Source organism: Triticum urartu, chromosome 1 (assembly GCF_003073215.2).
Source record: "Triticum urartu cultivar G1812 chromosome 1, Tu2.1, whole genome shotgun sequence".
NCBI lineage: Eukaryota > Viridiplantae > Streptophyta > Magnoliopsida > Poales > Poaceae > Triticum > Triticum urartu.
Genome location: NC_053022.1, coordinates 253,458,379 through 253,471,313, shown reverse-complemented (window position 1 = coordinate 253,471,313; position 12,935 = coordinate 253,458,379). Strand labels below are relative to the sequence as shown.

Below are 12,935 nucleotides of genomic sequence, written 5' to 3'. Positions count from 1 at the left end.
GCTCCAGGACGGGGCGTGACGGTAGTTTGTGCTCACTGGGCATGTCTTATCCTCAAAATGTTCGATCTGGCTCCTCCTGTCCCCGAACTTCCGCGCGATATCGGGGTCCTATATTTTTGTATTTTCAAAACAGTCCTTTTTCCTTTTCTCCTCTCGCTGATTCTTCGCTCTCCCCCCTTCCTTTCGGATTAACCACCCTGAAGCCCATTCAGCACAAGGCCCATCTGAGCCCATTCCCCATTCCCAAACCCTCACCCCCCCTCCCCTCCGCCGGCATCGAACCGCCGGAGCGGCCGCGCCACCATGCACCGCCTCCTCCCTCCTCGCGGCTGCCTGCTCCGACGCCTGTCCACGGCCGCCGAGACCTCCGCAGCCTTGCCCCATCCACCGCGGCGCCCGCTGGCCGACTCACTCTACCGCCGCGTCACTGCCGTATGGAACCCGAACCTCCCGCTGACTCCCGTGCTGGAGCAATGGGCGGTCACGGAGGGCCGGGCCGTCGAGAAGAACAACCTCATGTGCATCGTCAAGAAGCTCGTCCGCCTCCGCCGCTTCTCCCACGCGCTCGAGGTCGCAATCACCCCAACCCCGAAGCGAATACTCCCTGTGCGCGCACCCCACTCGCTCATTCTTTGTGTTCTTGCAGCTGTCAATGTGGATGACCGACCGGCGGTACATGTACCTGTCGCCTGGCGACGTCGCGTACCGGCTGGAGCTGATCAGCAAGGTGCAAGGCCTCGAGAGTGCCGTGAACTACTGGAAGAGCTTGTCGATCCAGGTGAAGAAATCTCATTGCTACGGATCCCTCCTGAAATGCTATGCGGAGGCAAAGTCCGTCGACGAGGCCGAAAAGCTCTTCACGGAGATGCAGGACTTGGGAATGATGAGATCATATCCTTACAATGTGATGATGAAGCTTTACTGGGAGACCGGGCAGGTTGAGAGGGTGCACACCATGTACAGGACCATGGAAGAGAGCGGCATCAAGCCTGATGTGTTCAGTATCAACATTCTGTTGACGGTGCTTGCAGCTGCTGGGAATTTTGATGGCATTGAGGAAATTATCAAGAAGGTCGACCCGAAGATCGTGAATTGGCACTCACATGCCATTGTAGCCAGGGCTTTCATGGAAGCCGGGCAGCAAGGAAAGGCCTTGCGAGCTATCCAGGAATCAGAAAAGCAGATAGGTCGGAAGGATGAGAGGGTTGCATATGGGTTCTTGCTTTCCATGTTTGCTGATTTGGGAATGAGTAGTGAGGCAGACCGGGTTTGGAATGTCTACAAGTCCAAAGTGCCGGTATGCAACTCGATGTACATGTGCAGGATAAGTGGGCTGCTTAAGATGAATGACATTGATAGTGCTGAGAAAGCCTTTAGAGAGTGGGAAAGTAGGTATGTTCACCATGATATCCACTTAACAAACTTACTGCTAAATGCTTACTGCGCCAAAGGTCTTATGGAGAAGGCAGAAGCTCTCCTGGATGAAGCTATCGCCAAAGGGAGGACACCTCACCGTGGTACTTGGTATAGGTTGGCTAGTGGATTTTTCCAGGACGGCCAGGTGTCGAAGGCGGTGGATATGACAAGGAAAGCTCTTGCTTGTGCGTCTTCTCGATGGGAACCTGACCTAACAAATGTGCTAATGAGCCTGGAACATTTCATGGAGCAAAAGAATGTTGAAGCAGCCGAGGAGATGGCAAGCATGCTACGGAATTTAGTACCTTTGACAAGGGATGTTTACCACATTTTACTGGAGACATATGTTCATGCAGGACAACCAGTGTCAGATTTACTTGATCGCATGAAAAAAGATGGTTTTGAGGCTGATGAAGAAACAGATAAAATCATTGCTGGAATATGCCAGTAGATATCCGCAGCTTCCTATCAGTAGGCAATTTCGTTGGTTGTTTATTTTCCATGGCAGGTACTCCCTCCGTCTGGAAATACTAGTCGCATAAATGGATTAAAATGGATGTATCTAAAACTAAAATACGTCTGGATACATCCATTTCGCTGACAAGTATTTCCGGACGGAGGGAGTAGCTGCTAACCCATCCAATTATTAGTTTGACTTCCTTCCACTGCTTAGTGCTTATCTAAGACACTGTAATTCTTTAATCTTCTATATGCCGGTGTCACAGGGCAGTGGGGTTGTCAAATATATTCTTAGAGTATGTTCATTTGAAATTTGCACAGGTTTGTACTTCTGTTAGGATCAGATAAGATATGATGTAATGCAACTGTTCAGTAGTGTCACAAATCAGTCTTTTAAGAGATCCTTGGCTCCATCTACCACATCAAATTCTTACACTTGCGACCTAACTGCTTCTCTTTTTCTTTTCTTTTTTTCTCTTTTCATGGCATCCAAAGTCGCTATGGGGGCATGTCTGACATGAGCTGATAGCCTGACAATACCTTGTGTAATAAACCAGAGATTTTTCTTTTATGAAAGACAATAAACCAGAGATATGGACTCTGAAGAGATGTATGCCCATGGCATGAAAGGCATCTTACTGAAGTACATTGCACATTTAGCTTTTGTTGTTCATTTGAGAAAAATATAGTTTAATTCTTTTTTGTGTGCTCATATGATGCCTACAATATGGGAGGGATGGTTGTGGGCGGCAAGTTGTCCCTCAAATGGCCTGAATTTTCGTGGAGCTGGCCACTAGCGATAGCTAGGCCTGGCATCAAACGAGCCGGGTGAAATAATGGTTCAGATCACTTGTGGAAGACCAGCAAAGACTGGAAACAACAACGAAAGTTGCTGCACAAATGGATCTTGGTGAAGTATTTCAGTATGGCTGGTAGTTGGGGCATTATTTGTCATGGAACTGAAGAATGAGGTTTGCTGTACATTTCACATTTGAAAAACCCAGTTTGATTCACGTCGTGTAATCTGCAGCACTTAATGTAGGGTGAGGGAATAATATTTTTTTAACTAGAATTGCCTTCAGCTTCTTACCTTCATGCATATGTGTGTAAGAAATTTAACATTTTAATCGAAATTATCTTATGCAGGAGAACTCGTGTTCTTTTTCCGAGTTTGCCACCATCCTGATAAGAACACGTACGTACGCCTCCTAAGGAAAATTTTATTTCTCCAAGCAACAGAGGGTTCCTTGCGATCAGCCGTGTGAAGTTTCTATTGATTTGCGTCGCCTTCATCAGTTTAAGGGGGAAGAGAAAGCTTCCGTTTGTTGATTTGTTGTGGGGGCCAGTCCAGTCAGCGATTAATCACCCATCTTGCGTCCGTCCACGAGCACCACCATGTGATATGATTGCATGCCTAAATTCCGTTCTGCTTTGGGTGTGGTTGGTTAACCCACTCCTTTCTTTTTCTTCCGCGTATCACTGTATCACACACACATATCATTTTGGCCCCTTGTCGTACGATTTGCTTGCATACATATATAGCATGTTCGTGTACTAACTTTCTCCGGTGTGGTACACTCTTCTCACTTGCTTACGCAACACAACAATCTGATCACTTCTCCATCCATGTGATTGATACGTACGTCTGTCCAGGAAGAATCTGCCACGGACAAGCTGCCGTGCCGTCCGTCGATCGCTCCTCACTTGCTGGCGCCGGAGAGAAGCTTGGCACGTAGCGCGCGCCTCCGTGCCAATCTGTCCCCAGAATTATGTACGAGATGTACAAAACATGGCCGCCTGACCGCCCCCGTATTTTGTCCACTCTGATCGATCGGTTCGGCTCTCTCTTCTTCGGCGAGTCTGGAGGTGGAGCTCGTCCTGGTTTAGGTCCAAAGCTACTTTCTCGGCTAAAATGCTTTTGTGGAGAACTGACGGCGCAACGTGTCGTACGTTTTTCTTCTTGTGAAATGGAATACAAGCATCAACTCCATGCAGCGTTAATTCAACACATAGTCACACGATAGGTATCCTGTATTCGGATCAGAAAGATTAGAAGACAGTCGCATTAGGTCAGAGTGATCTTTAGCAGCTAGCATAGCAGTGTCCAAAGATTCCTGACATCCGAATAACTAGTACGCCGTGCAAGATTTTGGTTTAGCGAGAAAGCGGCATGCCGTGACATCAGAGTTCCATGGGGCTCTCGCCCCATCTTTCCATTGACAAGAAAGTCTGGTGGGCGATGTCACGGCGCACGGAGACGGAAGCCTCTCGTCCCTTGGCCCTCAACGTACGTGGGGATGGATGGATGATGCTCTACTCCTACCTGTCGCTGTGTTGCTGCTACACGCACAGTGCACGTGAAGCACGAACTTCCTGGAGGACCATCATATCGGGCGCGCTGGAGGCTGGGCAGGCCACACGCTCGGCGTGATTCGGGCCCGTTGATGAACTGGAATGATCTACGAGGCTCTTTACAAGTTGTATCGGTTTTCGCCCGGTTTTTCATTAATTAATTAGATAATTTTCTTCTGCTTAATTAATCAATGAGGCAAATTTTTTACCTTCGTTTTGAAGAAAAAAAAACAAATGCATTCCGTGCACCGTTGAGTGAAGTAATTTAGCCGAAATCCTCCTCTAATCTGCCGCGCCTGTAATCAACACAAAAACAGAAGTCACTGTAACGCTAAATAAAGTTATGCTTTACGTAGGAGGCTGGTTCGTGGCTTCGTGCACTCGTCGAAACATCGGCATCACATCCATGGAGCTTTGTAGATGCATGCGTCGATGGAGCTCACCCTCTCTCACACGTAGCTCGGCAGTGTGTGTAGTTTGATTTTTTTTTCTCCTTGTGCCTCGCCTTCACTTCCAAACGTGACGCCGATCGCCGAAGCATCACGCACGGCACCGCTCTTCGTCCAATTCCCGATCACCGCGAGAGAGTGTATTTACATGCTCTCATAACTTGTCGGAAACGACTTGCTTACGAGTCGTGAAGTGGAGAACGAACGTGTCCAAACTCTGTCAGTTCCCGGCCGTGCCAAATCGGTGGTCAGCTTGTCAGTAGTTTGCAGCTGGTGCCCACTTGCCTGGCGCTCTAAGTTAATCTTCAAGCTGACGTGAGGATTTCGAACCCATGCTAGCCAGTCATGGACAGATTTTGCTTTGTGTAATTTGTATATTTTCCAAGACGCTAGTACTCGTTTCCCACGGGGATCTAGGAGATGTTCCTCGCGTAATCTCCATGTGTGATCCCCGTTTTCCAATCCAAATCAAGTTTTTAATTCTCCCAAACCACTGTGCCTGGGTGAAGGAGATGGCATACGAAAGCAGCGACGAAGAAGACATGCCAATCTACAGGGACTCCACACTCGAGGCTTGGAGGTCTCGTCGGTGCCATGTGCGTACGCGGATATGTCCTGTTCTTGTCTCGTTGCACCACGAGAGGATGTGCTAATGGGATCCCCGACGTACGGTCTTCTCTTGGTGGAAATAAAAACTATGTGTATATATAAACTGCGCGGCAGAAAGATTGTCTGTTGTAATTTGTGGGTGGATTTTAGCGGTCCAGAGAGTTTTACTAACATAAAGCGTTTGTTCGTTGAAAGAGGCCCTTGTTGGATGCCTTGCTACTCTAGCAGTAGCATTAGCATTGTAGCATATCCATGTGACAAGGAATATTCCGTTGAAGAAAAATAATTGCAACAATGGTGGCACGTATCTTACGGGGAATCTTCCCATCAAACAACATACGATGCGCATAAGAGCATCTCCCATAGGCCATAGCTCATGTAAAAACCTCCTCGTGAAAATGGTTTTTACGAGATATTTGTATAATTTTGGGAAAGTAGTCATGTGGCGTCTTTTCTTAGTTCACATAAACATCTTTCCCTTTTTTCTTATATCGTCCAATAAAAGCCTACCTAATAGTCTAGGGCTTCAAGTCAGTGACATGTGTGACTGTGGCAGCCACCATCGCTACGCGACGCATGGTGGCAAGGGAGCGCGGAGGTGCGGGGCGGCACGGTGTGAAACTTCAGGCGGTTGCAACTCACCTAAATTTTACGGGAAGGATCGTCTTCCTGTACATGTGGGGGAAGTTGGGGCGAGAGGGCGGGGATTTCGTAAAGAAAACCGTGTTTTTTTTACGCATGCAAGAGCTTTTGGAGATGTTCTAAGGATGGATTATCCTTCCGTTTCTTTTTATTTCATATATTAGGTTTGTCTTAAGTCAAAGTTTCTAAAGTTTGACCAAGTTTATAAAAAAAGTATCAATATTGACAATGCCAAATCAATATCATTAGATACATCATAAAAAAATTATAGGGTCTTTATTTTTATTGTAGGTGTTGATATTTTAAATATAAATTTGGTTAAAGTTTAGACAAATTGACTTGAAACAAAACTAGTACGCGAAAAAAACAAAAGGGGGAAGATATTTAGACAGAGTATACTTGTACACGACGTCAACCAAAAAAGTTGAACGAGCGTGTCAAAATGGATCTATTCCTAGAAGCCACAGAGTTAAAAAGGATGAATCAAACCGTATGATTGTTTCACTTTCAACCGTGTAATATGTCGTGTTGGGTTTGTTTAGTTAATGAAGTTTCCCTGTGTGTGTGTGTGGTGGTGGTGGTGGTGGTGGTGGTGGGGGGGGGGGATATGTGGTTTGTCGGGGCCTCATACTTGGTGCACCTTTTCCTAGTTAACATCTTAATATATAAGGCATAGATAATATTTGGATTCTAACATGTCATCAACTTTCAAATTAACATTCAGAAAATGGTCGAGAAGAAAATAGACAATTATGACACTAAATAGTGTCAAATGTAATTTGGGCTTTAAATTTAGCACATCGTTGCTATTGACAACAAATTTATCATTTTTGTTTGCCGGTTTATATTTCTAATTTGTGATGGAATTTTTGTGATCCGATTCACAATTTTTTAGACATTTAAAAGTATCAACAGAAAGCAGGTGCACCATGAGCCCTAGTGCACCAAGTACTCTCCGGGAGAAGAGGTACGTGTTCCCAGCTGAAAGAAGTGTGGACCGATAAAAATTATAAGGACAAACATAGGAAAAGTTTGGGCCCTACTCCACCTTAGAGAAGCTTCATCTGGTCAAAACTCTCTCTAGGACATGTCTCCTTTAAAGAGACATGCTACCTCCTCCTCGACGAGATCAAATAGCACACAAACCGTGTTTTTTAAGCACACAACCAACTTATTACACCACAAATTCCTGAACTATATATAATATAGTATTTTTCTTTCTTTATCTCGCACCACATCCGCCTTCATTGTTTTCTTGTTCCTAGCAGGGGCCCTCTTCACTGTTGTGCCACGACGGGAACGTCGACCGCCATAGGAATCTTGACTCTTAGGTTTTGGGCTACTGGATTTTATTATGTTGGATTAGTACATTCACATTACAAAAGGTAGAATCATTTAAGTTTAAACGTTTATATTTAAGTATGGATTAAGGCTACAAAAAATTGAGTATTAATTCTGACATTATGTTTTCCCTTGTTCCTTTTATTGGGCGAGCGACAGGGGTAGGTTGAGGAGAGAGGACTATCATATACACAATCTTGGTGAGTCAAGTTTACTATAGTGAGCATTCTCTCAAAGATTGTATAATAGTTTTGCAAAACATGTAACATGTAAGAATAAGCACGACTCTGTTTCAAGCAAATAATATGAACTAATGTGTTTCACACGATCAACACTTTCATTATACTTTCTATGCACCATTGTGAATTGGTAAACAATAGCTAACACCTAGAAGTAGTATCCATATCTAGCAAGGTCTGTCGAAAGGTCAAACCATTTCTCAAACTAGGTGATTGAATTAGAATCATTTAGTTTTATATTCAGATTTTGGATGCCTGTTTCGATTTATAGATGCATAATTTTCTATGTTTAATTTTCTAATCTGGGCCACATTAGATGAGTAATCAGTAGTGGGAAATGTGTGCATTAGTTGGGTTTAATTTTGCAACTCAAATAGTGATACGGGGAAAGGCCACAAGGGTGGCCTGATACGTCTCCATCGTATCTACTTTTTCAAACACTTTTGCTCTTATTTTGACTCTAATTTGCATGATTTGAATGAAACTAATCCGGACTGATGCTGTTTTCAGCAGAACTACCATGGTGTTGTTTTTGTGCATAAATAAAAGTTCTTGGAATCAGAAAAAACTTTGCGGAATTTTTTTATTGAATAAATAAAAATACTGGAACAAAGATCCATCGGAGGGGGACCACTTGCTGTCCACAAGACAACAGGGTGTGTCTTGTGGGACCGACATGTGGCCGTCTGACCTAATTCCAAGCCTATAAATTTTGTCTTCCTGAGAAAAAAAATAAGAGAAGAAGTTCAATCGCGTTTTGCGATATGGAGCTGCCGCTACCCCCTATTCTTCATCGGCAGGGCTAATCTGGAGTTCGTTCGGGGCTCCGGAGAGGGGGATTCATTGTCGTCGTCATCATCAACCCTTCTTCATCAATAATTCCATGATGCTCACCACCAGGGGGGAGTAGTTCCTTCGTATGCTTGTTGGACGATGATGTAGATGGATGAGATTTGTCATTTAATCGAGTCAATTTGTTACGGCTTAATCCCTAGTATCCACTATGTTCTGAGACTGATGTTGCTATGACTTTGCTATGATTAATGCTTGTCACTAGGGCCCGAGTGTCATGATTTTAGATCTGAACCCTTTATATTTTCATCAATATATTTGAGTTCTAGATAATATCTGCTAGTTGTATGCACTTGTTATTGTTCTGAACCATAGACCCCAAGGTGACAATAACTGGGATACTCTTCGGGGATGACTGTAATTCGAGGAGTTCATGTATTCACCACGTGTTAATGCTTTGTTCTGGTTCTCTATTAAAATGAGGCCTTAATTACCCTTATATTAGCTTATGGACCCCGCTACCACGGGAGAACAAAAGATGTCCTACAAATTCTTATTATAAGCATGTATGACTATATACGGAATACATGCCTAGATAGAATTGATGAATTGAAGCTATTGTGTATCGCTCTAGGTTGTGATTGTTACATGATGAATGTCATCCATACAAATATCCACCACTAATCCAATGCCTATGCTATGCTCATATTGTCTTTGCTAAGTTACTACTATTGTTGTCGCTGCTACAATCACTACAAAACTGCTACTGTTACTGTTACTACTACTACTACTATTACTGTTACTAATACCATCAAACTATCATACTGCTATGCTACTAAACACTTTGATGCAAAGAAATTACTTTCCAGGTGTGGTTGAATTGACAACTCAACTGCTAAGACTCATAAATATTCTTTGGCTCCCCTTGTGTCAAATCAATAAATTTGGGTGAAATACCACCCTCGAAGACTGTTGCGATCCCCTATACTTGTAGTTCATCAAGACTATTTTATGGCGCCGTTGCCGGGGAGCATAGCTCTATTTATTGAGTTCATTCGGGAATTATATATCTTTTGACCACTATGAAGAATCTGAAAGACTCTAAGACCAAGAGCGTACCCTCTAAGACGAGGGGAGGTAAGGAACTGTCATCTAGCTCCGCACTTGATTCACCTTATATTTTAAGTAGACTTGTGACACCACCACCTGCTATTCAATCTGATATGTCCCAAATACTCGATGATACTGCTATACTTGATGATACTGCTTCTATTATAAATGATACTCGTGATGATGCTAGTGTTGGGAAATGTAGTAGAAAACAAAAAAATCGCACCTACGATCACCCAAGATCAATATGAAGATGCATAACGTGTAGGGATCACGATCGTTACCGTCACTGAGTTGAAGCGGAAGAAGAACATGTCGGTGTAGATCGTACTTGGAGTCCTTCGAACCATCGATGAATGACCCCTCGTGTAACATCCCAAAATTCTAAATTTTGGAATGTTATATTAATTAAGTAATAATGATTGCTTGTGTGATTTGTTGTGCCGAATTGAGTGGAATTCAAAACTTTTTGAAAGTTGAATGCGAGGGAATGAAATGACTTCCCCAAACTTTCACCTTGCATTTATGATCTTCATGAATTAAAATTCATTTCATCACAAAACCCTAGAGTGAAGATGATCTAACTTCTTCCATTTAAATAAATGAAAAGGGTTTTGAAAAGATTTGAATTCCGTTTGAAAATTCCAAATTCAGAAACTTTATGCAACTCAATGAGTTTCATGAGAGAAGATAAAATGACTTCTTCAAATGCTAAGAAAGAGAGTTGAAAGTTTCAAATAATCAAATTGAAAGTCCCTTTGAAGTTATTTTGAAAACCCACTTTCAATTTGGAGTTATTTGGTTTTTATTCAAATTACTTTTCTCCAAAAATAAAATATATGAAAAATAGGGTAAAATGATTCCCTGCCGTAGAAAAGTGGAGAAAAATGAGTTTGAAATCATTTTGGTATTTTAAAATATTTTTATTTGGTTTTTAAATGAACCAGTAGCACTGTTTTCTTTATTTAAATTTTGATAGAATTTATTTGCCTCTAAAAATATGTTCATGTTCTAGAAAATCTTTTTCTAAATTTTTTGATATATAATATGCCTATATATCATTTTTATTATCTATGGTTTATTTTTATTTTATTGTTTTGTTGTCTGTTTTAAAAAAAGAGAGGCCTAACCGACCGCGCTAGGCCAGCCCAACCGCGGCTCGTTCCCGACACCGAGCTGGTGTCCGGCCGGCGTACGCCGCTGCCGCCGTGACCGAGGAGGACTCCTCCTCCTTGCTGCCCCTTGCCCAAGCCACCGCTGCCCCTCCCCTGGCCTTTAATAGCCGGACCCCGACCCCCTTCTCGCCTCCCAGATCGCCGCCGCCGCTGCACGCATCGCCCACCACCGGAGCCGCCGCCGCCGCAAGCCGCATCGCATCCCCGCCGTTGCTCCACCGCGCCACCTCCTGCGTAGCCACCGCCGCCCCGCGCCGACCGCCGTTGCCGAAGCCGCCGCCGCTATTCCCCGTCGCCGACGATCTCCACCACCGGTAACCGTCACCTCCCCTCGCCCGTCCGATCTGGATCTGATGATCCAGATCGTTTCATTTTTTCTGAAATGTTTTATTTATTTATTTAGTGAACATTCATTAGTTTAGCTTCTGTAGCGAACAGTTTCATCGGTTAAGTTTCTGTAGCAGACGTTCGTCCGTTAGTTTTCTGTCACGTGGCCAGGGACCCATATGCAAATAGTTTTTCTTACAGTTTAGCCCCTATTTTTCAAACGATCACTATTTTTTGATCGTTTGTCCAAATTTGATGAAACCAACACCAAAATCTTAAGTATGATCTCACCTATCCATAAAACCAACTCAACTTTATTTTTGAAAGTTTTAAAATTTGAATTCAAATAGATTTGAATTTGAACTTCTTTTGATCGTATCTTGAGTTTCGTAACTCCGTTTGAGTTGATTCTTTTTGCAAATCAAAGCTCTTGACCAAAACTTTATTTTAAAATCTAATACACACAATTTTAGTATTGTTGGGAATTGTTTTATGTTCGCAAGAGTTATTTGCTTGTTTTCGAAGTTTTCTGAGATCTTTTCTTTGAATCTTATGAATGAGTGCTTATGTATGTTATTGCTTTCTCACGCTAGATTGTCCGTAGTGCCAAGAGTAGAATTGTCAGGACTTTGAGTGCGGAGTACTTCATCAACTTTAACAGGCAAGTTTGCACTTTTGATCATACCAATCTCCTGTTTTTACTTTGCATGTAGTGCCCTGTATGAACACAGTAGTATGCATGTGTAGGACTACTATGCTATGTTAAAGCCAGATAGGATAGCCATATGTTTAGCCTGATCCTGATAGTTTTTGCCGCCACTTTGGGTATCGTTATAGTGTAGTTATTGCTTAGCCATGCTATGGTAGACGTGGATTGGGTATCATGTGATTCATGAAAGTTGTGAGAGAACTTAAACAATGACTACATTAACAACTTATAGGTATTGTATTTCCTCAGAGGCTCTGCAATACCAATTAATCAATCATCTGGGCGGAAAGGTTTGTCGGGACCAGTCGACAAGTATGTATCCTCCGAAAGGCTCTGCATTACTCAGGAAAAGGTGAGGAATGCCGCCCAGGTTCAAAAAGGTTGGACACGTTTCATATCAAGTAGCTTTCGTGTTCAGCCACAAGCCATTATGGGCTCTGGCATAGTTGAGTAAGTTGTGGGAAACCTTTCCATGATAGGCTAGCAGATGTAGAGGAATTGTAGGTGTACCGGCCTATCTATCTGTTAAGGGGACCTCTTCGGAAAGACTATGTCTCGATCATCCGGTTCTCAAACATCAGGCAGTGCGAGGATTTCAACGGAGGAGATCGAGTCTTGTGGGGAAAAGTGTGCAAACCTCTGCAGAGTGTACAAACTAATCATGATTAGTCGTGTCCCCGGTTACAGACAACTTTGAGCAACTGGACTTGAAACCTCTGGAATATCTTCTCATCCCAAATAATTATTCTGATGTGGGTTTAATTAAACCATGATCCCCGGGGGCTCTCATGGAAATATCAATTTGGGAACCTATGATCCTCGTGGGCTCTCATAGGTGGGTTAAGTTGGAGGCGGTCCAATTTAACAATAGGTTAATAAAAATGTAAAGGAATAAAATTTGGCTAGTGAGTAGAAGTAGGACAAAACTGGCTTTATGCAAAATAAACCTTAGAGCTATCCACTTGTTATATCCTTGCATGTAGATGATAGGTCTGTTGTCCTGCTCTGGGTGTGACTTGCCAATACATTCAATGTATTGACCCTTTGTGGCTCCAACGTTTCATGTTGCAGATTTTTCAGATGCAGAGTAAGGTGCGATAGGTCATTGTTCTGCACCCAGTTTTGCCATGGAGTTGGATGGACTCATTTACCATCAAAGCTTCCGCGGTTATTTTACTTAGATGGCCTTGAACCATATTATTGTAATGAATACTCTTTTGAGGACCCCGATGTAATAAAGTGTGTGATTGAACTCTGTTATAATTCCTCGAGTACTGTGTGTCAGCATACCAATCCAGGGATGACACAGAAGCAC

General features: G+C 43.2%; 1 protein-coding gene across 1 annotated transcript; it reads left to right on the top strand.

Annotated features, from left to right (window-relative positions):
* The first annotated feature begins 212 nt into the window (after positions 1-212).
* Positions 213-2,274, top strand: LOC125505951 (pentatricopeptide repeat-containing protein At2g20710, mitochondrial-like). Its single transcript, XM_048670851.1, has 2 exons — positions 213-570; positions 647-2,274. Exons 1-2 carry the CDS (start codon positions 304-306, stop codon positions 1,865-1,867), a joined length of 1,488 nt encoding a protein of 495 aa, XP_048526808.1. The 5' UTR covers positions 213-303; the 3' UTR covers positions 1,868-2,274.
* Positions 2,275-12,935: the final 10,661 nt, after the last annotated feature.